This window comes from Cloeon dipterum, chromosome X, assembly GCF_949628265.1.
Source record: "Cloeon dipterum chromosome X, ieCloDipt1.1, whole genome shotgun sequence".
NCBI lineage: Eukaryota > Metazoa > Arthropoda > Insecta > Ephemeroptera > Baetidae > Cloeon > Cloeon dipterum.
The window spans coordinates 11,235,134-11,250,661 of NC_088790.1; the positions used below are offsets into that span (position 1 = coordinate 11,235,134).

At 38.5% G+C, this 15,528-nt stretch overlaps 2 protein-coding genes across 3 annotated transcripts; both read right to left on the reverse strand.

Annotated features, from left to right (window-relative positions):
- Positions 1-2,396: 2,396 nt before the first annotated feature.
- On the reverse strand, positions 2,397-7,704 carry LOC135946756 (shootin-1-like). 2 transcript variants are annotated; one of them, XM_065495116.1, is made up of 10 exons: positions 7,493-7,704; positions 6,041-6,259; positions 5,084-5,197; positions 4,934-5,028; positions 4,715-4,880; positions 4,297-4,571; positions 4,073-4,234; positions 3,608-3,926; positions 3,223-3,287; positions 2,397-3,165 (listed from the first exon to the last, which is right to left on the reverse strand). In XM_065495116.1, exons 2-10 carry the CDS (start codon positions 6,249-6,251, stop codon positions 3,040-3,042), a joined length of 1,533 nt encoding a protein of 510 aa, XP_065351188.1. In that variant the 5' UTR covers positions 6,252-6,259; positions 7,493-7,704; the 3' UTR covers positions 2,397-3,039. The 2 variants fall into 2 exon arrangements, with proteins under 2 accessions (XP_065351188.1, XP_065351189.1); XM_065495117.1 differs by having other exon boundaries at positions 6,041-6,262.
- Positions 7,705-9,611: 1,907 nt separating this feature from the next.
- LOC135945670 (protein Skeletor, isoforms B/C-like) lies at positions 9,612-11,708 on the reverse strand. Its single transcript, XM_065493492.1, has 7 exons — positions 11,591-11,708; positions 11,263-11,479; positions 11,073-11,184; positions 10,776-11,014; positions 10,528-10,708; positions 10,214-10,282; positions 9,612-9,923 (listed from the first exon to the last, which is right to left on the reverse strand). The coding sequence occupies exons 1-7, from the start codon at positions 11,649-11,651 to the stop codon at positions 9,828-9,830; spliced, it is 975 nt and encodes a 324-aa protein (XP_065349564.1). The 5' UTR covers positions 11,652-11,708; the 3' UTR covers positions 9,612-9,827.
- Between the last annotated feature and the right edge of the window lie 3,820 nt (positions 11,709-15,528).

Genomic DNA, 15,528 nt, shown 5'->3' on the forward strand with positions numbered 1-15,528 from the left:
GAGCAGCCCATTTCGAGAACAAAGCCAAAATTGCTGAGCGCGCGAGAGAGGATGAGCAGAGGCTTGGGGGACGTGGAACAATGTGTGTTCGATGAAAAGCTTATATTTTATAGAACGAAAACGCGCTGCGGGCAGGAATTAAACATTTTATTAAGGGATTAGTATATGGCATTGCGCTCTGATATCGGATTCAAACAAACTTTGTTTTTTTTTTAAGAATCCTAACAACGTCATTAACTTCGAGGAAAACGTCAAATTATTTCAATTCAACATGAAATTTAATCGTAGTTCTATTTTAAATTGTGAATTAAAAAGTCAATTAACTGTTATTTTTTCCGCAGCTTTTTTAATTGTGTCAACTGATTTTACGACATGGTTCTCAATCAGCTATGCGCGGACTTACTCAGAATCACTCAGGATGGTGGTGAAATTTTGAGACAAAAATTATCTGCATATGTGAATTTCTTGTTTTCGTCTTTTTATCTTTACGAATTTATGAACAATTATTTATTGTGCCTTGTATTCATTTATTTTTGGACAGCAAAAGATTAAAATTCACCAAAATGCAGACAGGAATTTTTTTATTTGGAGCTGCACAAACATTTTGCTTAAGCAATAATTTTTCACTTCATCAAAAGAATTCGAACCCTGAAATTTATTATCCTTGAAATATTTCTCTCAGGACGTGAACTTAAAAAAAAGAAACTGGAAACACGCTTTGTTATTGCATTCCAGATTTATTAAACTGAATTTTTACTCTGCTTCTATCAATATTGGATAAAATACTATCAAATCCGTACTTTTATCAAATATTGTTCCTAGAGGTTATTGTTGTTCATTGGAACAATATAATCACAAAGAAAGAGCCACCCGCTCGCCATCAACTTCTGGGAAGCGAAGGCAACGAGGATATTAAATGTCCGGGTTATATTTCGACATAAATTTTTATGATAATAGGTTTTCAACCCAAAGTACCTAGAGTTTTTGCAAAGTAAGGGGACGGCTCTCCAAAATGAATTTTTTATAGGTATCGCTGATTGCGAGTTGAGATTTTCCCACCCATGTGTCACACCCCCGAAAGCCAGTCGGGCACAAGCAGCAAGGTTCAACTCTGTGCTGCTGCCTGGGGGCTGAGGAGCGAAAACTCAAGGGAGGCTGTGTGGCGCGCGCGTGTCTTTCCGTCCGTCGCGCGCGGCCAGCAGCACCCACCCGCCCGGCGGGGGTGGGAGCGACTGACGCGGGGCAGCTACGAGAGAAAGCGAGAGCTCCATCTTTGGCTCGACGTCAATCGGCGTGCCAATGCGACAGGTGCTGGCCGGCCGTGCCCGAAATCACACAATCCGACACAATCACTACACCGACACCTCCACACACGAAAATACAATCTGACACTCTCTTGACACAGGTATTTCGCCTCGTACGTGTGTTGTACCCCCGGAAGCGCCACCACTGCTGTGTGTATTTTTATTCCCCGCCCGCAGTGTGTGTGTTTCAGTGTCGTCTATGTATGTTTGTGTGTGTATGTGTGCGCTGTTCGCCGAGCCTTTGATGTTCGTTCGACCGACCAAACAACCCTCGCCGCCACCCCCACCAAAACCCACTCACTCCAAACCACTTTTGAGGAAAGTCCAAATGAAAGTCCCAAATAAGCTAGTGCTTTAATCTGTTGCGAATAAAGTTCTACTTTATTTTTTACCCTAGAGTTTTTTCCAAAGATAAAATCGATCAGGTGTGCGTTGAACTATCTAACGATCAATATAATTCACGAAAAACGAAAAACTATTGAAACCCCATTTGTAAAAATTTTTTTCTTTTGATATATTCAGTGATTTTTTATCTTTTTATACAATCATGCTTTGTAAACTTTTGACCTGATTGTTAGACCTCCATGCGGTCAACGATCACAATTTGTTCAGCGTGCCTTGCACTCAATATTAATTACCATTTTTTTAATTTATCTCGACTAGTACTAAAGTTACCGCTAAAAAACTTGATTTAAAAAAAATCGAAAAGGTCACAAAAATTAACTTGAGCTTCTTAGGCTATTATTTAAATTTTGACCGAAAATCGTATGGTCGTATATTGGTCTAAAGCAAAAGCAAGGAAGCAGTGCCATAAAATGTAAAATAAATTTGCCCTAACATTTGATGCCTTAAAATATTCTTACATAAGAGGCTTAATTCCATCCAAATCATTTCATTCGTCGCAGTGGTCTATCGTTACAGTCCTACGGCAATTTCTTTTTAGCAATAATCTTGTTCGTAAAATCTTAATGATTTTAAGACAGATTTTGTATATTTGTTTTAGAGAATGTATATTTTCCAATTTTAATTCTATACAACTAAGCATGCATCTTTTCTAGCAAATCTCTGTGATCTTTAAAATAAACTCCAAAATAACAGTTTGAAAAAGAAATACATCAAGGTTATTTTATTTAAAATTGCTTCATTATACCTGGACAAATTCCAAACTCACAGCTCCACAGTCTCCTCTTACACGACTTCTCATACTCTCTCCTGACACGCAACAGCAGTTAATGCAATTCGATCTCGGTAGACGCACGCGGTGACATTTAGTCGGTAACTAAGTAAAATTTAATGTAACGATTGCCCGGAGCAAAATTAGCTGACATGACATTTCGACAGGAGCTCCAATTACTACGCACTCGGTGGGAATGAGGTAGGCCGCGATATTGAAATGTCGGTGGAGGAGGGTTGTTGGTTGAGTGACGCATTTCGCAACCCAGCCCCTTTGTCAGGCGATGTTCCAGCGCGGCAGCCTATTCAATCCAGCCGGGCAGGAGCTAGGATTCAAAGCGTAAAACCGTAAAACTTGGCTAATGCGTCCCGGCAACTTTATCTTTCATAATATAATTTAGTATCATTCATTCTCGTCTGTTACTATTATACGCGCGGGGAAATATAATCCGATTGGGCAAGTAAACGGGGATTTGTACAAAATGGAGTGTGAATGTACATTTTACATAAACTATTCAGGTCAGAAGGCACTTCTTTTTAAAAATCACTTAAAATCGGATGATCAGTCGTCTGCATTGGCTTTCTTCAGCGCGGCCCTCAAATTGTTCTTCTTCATGTTGCCCAAAATGCTCATCATTTCGTCCACAGCCTGTGTGTTCTGCTTCACGAGCGGTCTATCTTCTTTCCTCTGGGAATGAAAACAGGTTGCAGAGAGCTGATTCAACGAGAGTGCTCAACACCTTACCTTGACAGTTGACCGTAGGGTAAACCTGCCGCCTCTGATTTGATTGATCACGTCATCAATCGCAGCTGAAATCAAGTCAGAGTTTAAAAGAAATAGAGCGTGGAGTGTTTTCACTCTCAAACTCTTAAATGCAAAATCAAGATTATATTCTTTGAATAAATCTCTAGTTTCCGAATCGAAAAATAAAACAGAGCAATATTGGTTTTTAAAATTACATGAAATCCATTGAATTCTTTTGACACCTCTCATTTTTTTTTTAAATTTCAATTCCAAAACAACTATCAATAGGAAAGATTTTCCTACCATAAAATGTCAGAGTTAACTTTAAAAAAAAATTAATTTTTACATAATTTTTTTTTTATTTGTCTTGTACAAAAGAATTTACCTCCGGCGTTGTTTGTATCCTCCGGTTGCTTCTTATCTGACCTGGTGATTTTGAGCGACCCCTTAGGCGCAAGGCTCCCTGCCGGTGGTGGAGGCGGTGGGGGCGGCATTTTTGCAGGTGGAGGTGGTGGAGGAGGCGGAGGCGGTGGTCCAGCCATCGATGGGGGCAGGGGAGTTGTCAACGGATTTTCCAAATCCTTTATCCGCGTTTCCAGCCGCGCGTTCTTCTTCTGCTCGCACTCAAGTTCAGTTTCGGCGAGCCGAAGTTTTTCCTCCAACGCCTCCATCTTTCCCTCTTCCTGAAGCTCGTTGATTTTGGCCTAAAATATATATGGAATTTAAAAATACATTTTTCTGATATTCTTCATCTTTTAGCATTTGGTTTTTCAAACATTTTCACGGGGTATTTTTTAAAGTTGAGCTTCCAACGTATGAAAGCAAATCTGTGATACAATAGCTTGTTTACCTGCAATTCATCGATTTGCCCGCTGTGCTTGCTGCTCTCCTCCTCCAGTTTCGCCTTGAGATTTTCCACCTCCTGCAGAAGCATCATGAGCCTCTCGTCGCCGACAACATCGGCCAAGAGAATTGAACTCTGGTGGGCCAAAACGTTGCGTTCTTTTCTCGCCTTAAGGGAAGAAACGCGAAACTCAATACCGAATTTCGTCAAATGCGCCAATTTGGCTTTACCTTGTCAGCCTCTTTTTTCACGTTGCTCATTAGCTTCCTCTCCTCCTCATATTTCTGCTTCAAACTTTGATACTCCTGAGTTTGGACGCCCATCATCTGCTCCAGATTTGTGTAACGCATCTCGAGTTCCTTGATTTCCGTTGCCAGCTTCTGCCGCTCCGCTTTTTCCTCCTCGAGTTTTGCCATCGTCTCAATCAGCTTTTCTTGCGCCTCAAATTCTTCCAACTTGGCGGCGTTCAGCTCCACTTGAAGCACCGAGTTCTCAGAAGTTAAATCTGCATCCGGGTACGTGGCATTGGAAATTAATTGTTTCTGTTCATTCTGATTCTCTCTCAATAATTAATTATTTTATGTGTATAATAAATCTGGTAGGCAAATTGAATTCAAGGTGTAGGAATAATATGACTCTTATTTGAACCTTTTTCATTCTTCCTGAGGGAGTCAAGTTCGTCAAAAATCTTCTTATCATTCTCATTTTCTGGAATGACCGTCAACTCCTCAGAAAAGCCATTCGGTGAAACTTGCAAATATTTCTGCACAATCAACGCACTCTGCCGTTTTAGTGCCCTGTTCTCCTTGTACCACTGAAAAGGAAGAACAAATTAGCCATTTACCAGTATTAATTCTGCGATCATACCCCTGCCGCCTTTTCGATTGCTCCCTGCATGGCTTCTGTTTCCACCTTGTACAGCTCTGCCAATTTTTCGTACTCCTTGCACACGGTTTCGGAAGCTAAAATGTTGTATTTTTTACCATCAAATTAAATATATGGTAATGATATGATTACCTCTTTGCAGGTTGTTGAAATCTGACACTTTGCCCTGATAATTTTCCTTCAGGTTATTGAATTCCGCGGCAATGCTTCTGTACTTTTTCTGTAGCGCTTCATTTTCACGGGTTACTGCAATTAAAATTCGTTTTTATTGAATGAATCGTCAAAAGTTATTAGGCTTCTGATAATAAAGAAATAATCGGATCACTCGTTGGTTGTATTTTTCTCGACATGTTTCGACTCCAACTGGCGTCCTAGTCATGAGGGAGTCCTATTAGGCAGGCTCTCAGACACGTATTGCTGTTGTGTTAGGACCCCCTCATGACTAGGGCGCCAGTTGGAGTCGAAACATGCTGCGAATAATCTCAATTTAAACTAATAAAGACAAGGTCGAGTCCGATTATTTCTTCATCATCAGAAATGCCTTCCTCGTAAAGTGAAATTTTCAAATCAATGTTTAACTTTAAGCATTCCCCAAGAAATTTTATACTTAAAAAAAATTGAACAGGAAATGGAGGGTTAACAAAGATTTTAAATTTTGGTGTTGAAATATGAAGTAAATTTTAATTTTTTTCCTAACAGAGAAAGTTTCCAAACATCAAAGGAGGAAAAATCATGTGAAATTTTAAATTAGATTGATAACCGTCTTATAGCTGACGTTTTACAGCTCTTAATTGACAACAAAGAAAAATTTGATAGAATAAGACTTACTGATAAACGAGTGTTTTACTGCAGATTCCACGCCTTAATTTTTGAAAATTTATAACTGTCCACGTTTAAATAATTTCAAAAATGAGTTAAAAACCGAGCATTTTATACAATTCCTTGGTATAGTTTAAATGTTAAATTCATTGTCAAAATAGCAAAAATTTTTGAGCACGAAGTTTTCAATCCACTGATTTACTTTTAGAAACCTTTCTGTCTGTACACCTATATCAATAATGAAATAATGAGCTTCAACTGGTGACTTACTCTTCTGGTTGAGGATGACAAGGTCCTTCCTGCGTCGTTCGCAGTCATCCAGTTGCTTCCTGAGGCGGACCTCGGTGACACTGGTGCACTGATTTCTCCCCTCGGCCGTCGGCCCGACGGCTGCCTTGGCCTGGTTGGCGGCGGCTCGCATAGCTGGTGCTCCTCTCGCGCCGCCGGCTGACGGTGTCGTCGTGTTGACGATCTCGGGCATCGCTGCAGCTGCTTGAGCGATAAGAAGGCGAATGAGTGACTCTTCTGACTCACTTTTATCTCGTGTCTGCAAAAAGAGGCTTTTCCTCCTAGCGAGGACAAAGCTCCAATGTTCAAGTTTTCTAATACTGATGCTTCTTATTATGTCTTTTATCAGCGCCGTGGATTTTTATGCTGCCTGCTTATCGACTGTTGTGTTTTCTTTATCGCACGTGCATGGCGATATATTGTGGTTTTTCTTATGGGTTAACTCGCGATATCTAGCGTCGAGGAAGTAGCCGCTTTTACGTCAAATTTTTTGGTCTGGGCAGTAGGGGGAAATATCCGCCTTTTACGTCGTTTCGTAAAAGTGTTTCAAGATTTAATGATGCGCATCCTTGATAAAAACAAAACAAATGCATGACAGTTCAAACAAACTCTTATCTTCCTTGAGGAAAACCATCCACTCAAATACCTAACCAAATTTAAATGACGTGTGCATTGTGCAAATTAAAGTTTGTCCTAAATTCTTCATTTTAATTAAAACTTTTTTGACCAGTGCTTGATTTTTCCAAATGCTAAAAATAAGCAGAATGATATAATAAATCCCTCCTCATTGGCACGATTTGCTAGGGGGACACCTTTTTTATGGTTAAGCCGGCGAGCTTTAAAAATAGATTTTCTCAGACTGATCATGTGTGCGAGCGTGTTTTTTGAACGTGGGAGAAACCAATATGTAAACAGGTATATGTGCGCGTGCTTTTATTTTTAACTCTCCAGCCCAGAGTCTACGCAAGGGGTTCAAGTGCAGGAAATTAAAAAAACCGGGGAACTTTGATTGAAGCAACAACATGTCTATACGGTATATTCAATTTGTAAGGCCTTTATGTTTGTTTTAATTTCGAAATGTGTCTTTTAATAGGTTCCCATTTAAGAAATTGTTCTTGAAATGTGGCACAAAAAATTATAAAAATATCCAGTGTAAAAATGTTATCAAAATTGAACGTTTTAACAGCCAAGATATAAAACTAGATAAATAAAAGATAGATAAAAACAAACAAACCTATTAATTGACATTTTTAGACAAAAACCGGGTTACTTTAAAAGATTTCATTGTTACTAATAAAATAAAGAGAACAATCCAGAAAGCAGAAATATTTCCACTTTAAACGATCTTGAGAGTTGTGTAATTATTATTGCGTTTCGCTCTAGATTTTGCCACAAAAGGCGGAAGTGAGTATAGAACTTCAAAGCGCAAAAAACCTTTTCCGGCGTGTGTATGTGTGACCCAGTTGCGATGCAAGTTGGCAGACACGAAAGCTGAAAGGCAGGCGAGTGAGGGCCGCGGAAAGTCTGGCGAGGCACTGCCGCGTCTCCAGATGCTCGCCGGGCTGCTGACTTTTCACCTAAGCGAGAAGAAAAGCGGGCGCGCGGCGTCTGCGATCAGAGAGCAGCTCGTGGAGGAACTGGCGGCCAGACCACCAACTCCACGCCTATCGCACTCACTGACTCATTCCTTAAATGTTGCTTTTTATTTTCCCACTGATTTATTCAAGCTGTTTAAATTCTTAATTATGTGTTTTTGGCATATTTCGGCAGCTGCATCGATTAAAGTAAAGCTTTGCAACAAAAATTTGTGGAAAAATCCATTTTGCCTTTACTTGAAATACTGTCTAAAAATTATGAAAAAAAAATTAAATATTTGCTAGGTTGCCATTTAAATTTTTGAGAAAATAGGCTCCAAAGTTTGCATGCTAATCAAGCCCAATCTCCTTATTTGAAATCATGATTTATTTTGCCAAAAGTGAAATTTACCTAAAAGCAAAAATTTCATCGACCAAACCGTTTCAATTTTTTCGAAAAATTTGGCAAAATTTTAAATTTAACTGTTTCTTCCCCGGACTGTGCTCTTGGGTTGCTAAGTTTTTGCAAGTTTATCGCTATCATTAGAAGAAATGAATAAATTAGGAAATATAGTAAAAAGAAAATTATTATCTAACAACCCTCTGCCCGGTTTATTTAAATTGTTAAAGTCACATATGACTTCAGTTTCTAACCAGTGGGAGCCAATTTTTTTTCTAGGAATGATTATTTACTCTCCGTTCAAATAAACATTAATATATACATCACAAAACATCAAACAACACTCAAAACAACAATACGAACACAATTTTACAAGTTTTAAGTTACAAGTTAAAATTAATTTCAAAATCGGATAAAAATATTAAATTTTGTAACCGTGTCAAAAAAAAACTTTCCGAAATTTCACATACGCTTTACTTGTTATTATTTTTGTATTGTCAATACATAAAATACAAAGAAACAAAAAGAAAACCATTCATAATCTATGGCCTATGGTGAGTCACCTATAGAGATTCTACATATTTGAGTTACACAATAACATACTTTATGGGATCACTCGATGTCAGTTAAGATGTTGTTACAGAAATAATTACGTAATAAAATTAAACTTTTTAACCAGCCCGTTGGCTCGTATTGTTAAGGCACTCTCAGGAGTGTCAAAGCAATGGGAGATATTTGAGCAGTTCGGAGATCTAATACTGGCCACCCAATGTCATAGATGGCAAAAATTGGTTAGTGTAGTGACTCGATGAAATGCTCAAATTGCTCAATGGGCTGGGAGGCGCACCGGCGCCGACTCGCTACTTGCTGGTTTGCACCTTTCTAGCATGCGTGATTTGGCTTCACGGGACAAATGTCTAGCGTTTAACAAAAGTCCTCGGTGCGGAGGCAAGTGGCCCTTGAGTGGGCTGGGTCCCTGTGCGGCCTGGTGCGCCCATGTTATCCGTTCGCGGTGTTATTGGGACCCGGGTTTCAGCATTCATGCTAGTGCAGTGCGCGCCCTTCCCGGTCCTCGGACAGGGATAAAAAGAGCACAAAAAATCTACAGTAGCTTAGCCTCTGACTCAAGAAACGCCTCTGAAGGCGGCCTCAAATCACATCAAACAACTATAGAAGGAAAATGTCTTGCGAAACATATCGGTCTTTACTATCAAATTAAGTAAATATAAGGCAAAAAAGTGGTGGAAATTCCATGACCAATGTTCCACTTTTTTTTTTAAAGAATATTTTACTTTTTTAAAATTCATCGCAAGTGGATGCTAGAGGCACTTGACAAAAATATTTATTATTTTCTTTTATGCTGTAATACCAACTGCAACGGCACGCAACTTGCTGTACGTGAGAGTTACGCATGTTGCATACCCTTCCTCACTGCTTGGTGCTATAGGAATTCCTATTCTATAACGATTGTTAATGAGGCTTTTTCTTTTAATTGTAGAAGTGCTTCGACAGGTGAATTGCAGTTTCTATTTCTTTATTAATCGGGATGCCATCGTTTAGTAAAGTAAAATCCGGGAAAGATTGTTGAATACTTTATTCTAGTTGTGATTGATATTTATTTGCTACACACACAGGTATAATATAGCCATAAATAAGCATGAAATTCACTCTTCACTAGTGCATATAATAGAAGTAAGAAAATTGCGTTTGACAAATAATTATGTTGAGAATGCGAAGAGTTTGTGTCATAGAAAATTTACAAGCGACGATGGTGTTAAAGTTAGCATTTTCAGAGTCATGGCATGCTGAAAAGAACCGCCACAAGGCACACAATCACAGTGGCGAAGGTCGATTGCTGAATGGCAGCGCCATTTCCTTTGCGCTCCTGAACCTGATCAACAAAATAAAAACCTTTTAGAAAAATAGTGGTCTTAAATAATAATAACTTAATGCAATGAAAAATGTTTCCAAACGAATTTATTTATTTTTTACGTTATACTTAATTGTAAAAGTGATAATAAATATTATATAGAAAACTACTGAATAATCGTTTTTTTACAACAGCATTAATCAGTAACCAATTTGTGATCAAACTCAAAGGACTTTGTTTTCCATTGCCAAATATTCATGGCAAATTTACATTGAGAGCAGCATTAAAAATTTTAAAAATAGAGAAAATACCTGAACCTCCACTTTTTTTGGAATCGTCGATTGCTGAATGGCAGCGCCATTTCCTTTGCGCTCCTGAACCTGATCAACAAAATAAAAACCTTTTAGAAAATCAACCTTCTAAAAATAAATTTGCATAATGTATGAATCAGTGATTTCCATAAAAAATGTGAGGGAAATATTTCAATGGGAGCTATGATAATGAGAGTTCCATTTATAGCAAAAATGGTTATTAAAGACATCCCTCAAATACATATAAAGATGAACCTCCTATTATCGAAATTCAACATCAATATGTATTAAGGAATTTAAATCAACACTCTCACCCCTATTTTATTTTGTCCTAACGCTGGTGGTACATTCAGATCCTTGGGGATTCTCACGTATCCGAAATTGTGCTTGTACTTGATGCACCACATGACCAGCCACTCGATATTGTAGACTGTCAGGGGTTTAGGCAGTTGGATAACTATGGTCTCGCCATTGTATTTGCGCAACACATTCAAACTAAAAATTAAAACGTATAGGATTTAATTAAACAAACAACTTCACTACTTTAAGGATGAAAACTAACTCTCCATGCTCGTTGGGGACTTTGACGCCATTGCCGTTAGGCTCACTCCCGTTGCCGACCAGAAAGTAGGCGTCGGGTCCTTTTCCATCGTAGTGCAAGTCGGGAATGAGGAATGTCTTGGCGTCCAGAATGGTGACGTTGCCCGAACGAAGGTCGTGAGCGAGTCTACTGAATTCGGGCAGCACCCTGGGCTCGGGTACGACAAGGCTCTCAGGAATGACGACGCTACCGAGACTTTCCTGCCATAACGCAAACGGCATGGTACATTTTCCCTTTATATTAATTTTCTCTCCTTACTGATTTTTGTTTGTCCCAAACGGCCAGAGATTTCAAGCTCGTAATTGTCAAGCCATGAGGAAGTTTAAGTATAAAACTATCATCGTTCAACACAGGAAGTTTCTGCAGGTCTCTGGAGAATAAGGAAAATGTTAGCTAATTTTATTTCATAACGTTGTGTCCATTTGGAAAATTAAGAAATATGTCTTACGGAGTTTTCGATTCTGCTGGGTATTGCACGATTTCTCCGCTGGCTGAAGGAACGTTCTCTTTACCGGCCCAGAAGAAGGCGTCCGCATCTCTTACGTTAAATTTGAATCCCTTGACGTACAGGGTGTTTTCGTCCACTGCATAAACCTTGCCAGCAACGGTTGGGCCTCTAAAGTCTCCGATCTCCACGCCAAATTCCCCAACATCAATCGCAAACGCTGCAAATAGAATAGTTAATCATAGCCACACCATTAATGGGTGATTTGTTTGTAAATTTGGTACGATATCTTTAACTGGAATTATTAATGATCAAATAACACACTATATACCTTGAAGCGAAGACAATAGAAGGAAAAGTGGTGGCACAAACAGCGACTTGAGGTTCGCCATAGCAAAGCGTCGGTATAAAAGTGCTTCTAGCTACAGTCCTTACCATACTTTGTATAGTCTCTTATCTTTTACCACAGTAAACATCCGCTACTTGTTCCTTGTAAAATTGTTAAAAACGTGAAATCTGGTCTTATTATTTCAAACATTATATCATTTTCCTCCTTTTTTAACATTTGCTTCCTGTTCCCAAGAACACTGCCTAGCGGATAACATGGAACTTGAGCCAAATTTGGAAACATTTTCGCCTCTCCGCACCGAGTTATTCTATTGAAGTTGGCGGTTAACATCAAAACTGAGAATTTTAAGATTTTGTCGGAGTGCTGCATCTATTAGAGCAATAAAAAGTAGCTGTATCTGATTGCTGCTCATTTTATCTCGTAGGATGTCTTTCAGAAAATATAAATTTAACCAGTTAATTTTTAGTTCAACATACAGAAATATCGCATAATGCTCAAGACAGTTGGGTATGGGTTATCCTTCAAAGCTTCCAAAGCTCTCAAATCTCATCGATTGTGTCAAAATCGAATATTTTCTTCCAAAATTATATCTGAATGCTATCAAAAATATTTTACTGTCTAATTAGCAAACAAAGGTCGCACGCCATATGCTGTCTGTACACGGAAGCTAGGCTATATAGTTGCATACTTTTTCTTGCATCAAACTTATGACTGCAGATACAAAGGGTATATAATTCTCTTTCCTTGATCGTTGGATTCAACCTTTTTAAATGACGTAGAAATTATAACGAAATTAAGAGAAATGCTGTAATGAAACGAGTGAAAATGATGTGCGTAGATTCAAATCGGCAAAGTACAACATTTAAGAATGAAACTCAAATTGTTATTATTTTACTTACAAATTTACTGCCCTTGGCCATTTCTCGTGGCAGATTTGGATTCATTCTCATCAATTTAATGTGAATTTTGATATGCAAATCCTTAAAAAAAGGGGGGGACAGTGCTCGTCATTTAAAAAGCATACAAACTTGGGAATCGCAAAAATATGGTAACTACAAAATTTTGGCTTTAAATCAATCTTCAAATAGTTGGTTTATGCAACGTCAAAAAAAATGTTTTTTGCGTTCGGAACGGTCAGATTTCTTCTTTTCCAATTTTATAGTTTTCAAAGATAATTTGGCGACAGCATCTTATATTTTGCAAGGCGCACGTATCAAGAATATATGTATCAGAGTATTTTAAAGAGGAGAGTTCATCGTGATTATATGTATTTCGCGACTGGCGGAGCTTATCAAATACAAATTTCCTGCTGCCCCAGCAATATCGTCATGATTATTATTATTGCTGTGTGGCGCGTCGGCGACGGGTGCCTCCCTATCCGCCCGTGCTATATTCCGGCACACGACTCTAGCGCATAGTGGAATTACCGAGTGTGACGAGAGGAGCTCACTCCCCTTGTGAAAAAGCACCCCTCGCAGTCTTCCCCCGCTGCACCATGCATCATATCGCCCAAGATACATCGCATAATTATTATTATCGTGTGACGCTCTGTTTGCCGATGATAATGTAAAAAGCGCTTGACGCTTCTTTCGGCGCGTTGACGGCTCCATCAGCGCTCTGTAAATAGCTAATGAGGTTCCATTACTCTGCATATCCCTCCGCGCCAGATGTACATATACACGGAAATTGAGTAGACAAATTTCTGTTCTGATTTTGGAACATGGAAATTGTTTTATTGCTCGTAAAAATCACATTGACATGGTTTAAATATTTTAAGACATAGAAATAAATGCACACACAGTTTTAATCTTTAAATATAAGCAAAACCAAGTATGGTTCTACTCCGTGTGGAAAATTAATTTTCACCATGTTATAGCTAATAGCCACCTAGAGTTAATTTTCCAATCAGACTTTCTAAAATACATGTTTAAATATTGTGGAAATTTTTGCAAGTTACGAAAATGCTCCTTGTTTCCCTGCAAGTCATTCCAAAATATTTGGATCAATCATCTCGAGCCAGAAAAATATATAAATTTTGCAGAAGATGAAATTATAGAAAATAAACGCGTTCCTGTTAAGCTTCTACATATATACTCGTTCATAAATATACACATTTTTAATAGAAAAATGCTTCTAATAATTTAAAATGCAATCTTTTTCGATCAAAAGTCGGCATTTTAGTTCCAAATATTCTGGCTACTTCATCCTTACTTAAAAATGAATTATAAGTGATTTTCAGTCTTTTCTTGTCAGTTCAGCAGGGCTGAAAATTCCGAAATATAGTTAATAATAAAAAATACACTCCGCAGAAAACAGAAAATGTTAAAAAGCTGGAGTCGTAGTAAACTCGACTCCTTGCTCCCGTCACAATTAATTCGAGCCCGCAGCTGAGAGGTATCCGTATCGCACGCGCTCTCTCACCCCCGCGGGGCTCGCATATTCGAGGGCATGCGGTATAAAAAGACTGCAGGTCCCATTCAACGGGCCACGCTGCTATTTATTAACTCAAATCAACAGGCAGTTTTAATGATGTGCGCCGGCCTCTTTCATGTTGATGCAGTTAGTCATCAGCGGCTCGGTGGTTGCGAACAAAACTCCCCCGTTTGCACCCTCTCGGCTTGGCTGCCGGCGGAAGTAATATCGCTTATCCCTCATATCAGCTCACAAGACTAGCTCTGCTTCTTGGAAGCGTCGGCGGCTCAGCGTTATTATTCTGCCTTTGAAATCGGATATACAGCTTAAGTTATGTTCTTTTATTTTACTAAAATTTGCCTGACAGATGAAGTTCCAGAGATTAAAATATATAAATGAATGACATCACAAAAAGACAAAAAAATAAAGATAGAAACACGACACGCGGGTAATTTTATGGAACTCAAAACATCGAATGCTCAGCTCTGCACCGAATTTTCTCTGGATGAGAAATTTCACCAGTTGAGACAAAACTTGTAAGCCTTTTTAAGAGTATTAATTTAGTTTTTCCTGTAAGTTAAATTAAATGAATTTAGATGTTTTTATTTAGTTCAATCCTATTTCGAAAATTAAATTTATGTTTAGTTTCTGACTATCATATTTAGCTTTTCAAATATTATTTAATCTCTTGATATCAGAATAAATATTTAAGGAAGGCAAATAATTTAACAATTTTAAAAAAATAATTGGTAAAAAGATTTCATATCAATAGAAAATCATCTTCGCACATCAAAATACTTCTTATTTTTTTCGAATTGACACTTCAGAAAAACGCAAATCGATTTTCCTTGCTGCTTGCGAGTTCATAATATGTGTATCAAGTGTGAGTGAGTTGCATCTAAATCTGCGCGCACGGGGGTGGCGAAAGGGTGGAAAAGAGAGTGGGTGTGGTGAGGGGGTGCTGGCCGGGCTTGGTGATTTGACCAGAGGGGTGCAAATCCCCGAGACGGCCCGGCTTAAAATATTATTACTTCTTTCGGCTTTGAGATGCGTGGGTGAGTGTATGTCGATATTGAGCGCATCATATAAAAGCTCTCCGAATTTAATCGCGTTCAGTGCAGCTTCACTCTCAATTAGCACAACAGCCGCTTCGTAATTTTTAGATCGGTTTATCTTTTCTGAATCCCTGATAGTAGCGATCAACTCGCGTCCCAATATGAATAAGTCCAAGGGTCATTAGGTATAACTCGAAACTTAAAATAGGAAAAAGTAAATGGTAGTAAATGTCACCACTTTTATTAGATCGGTGTTTAATTTATTTAAGAAATTAAAATTAAAATATCTATTTTTTGAAAGGGAGGTCAAGACGATTCTAGTAACGATGTGCAGTTTTTGCAGTTCTAATGGTTTGAACCCGAGATTTGAAGTTGACAATGCAAATAATGGAAAAGCCGAAAGTTTTGTGATTTTTCTCGTTCAGAAGTTTCCTTTAAGTTTCAAAATCTGGA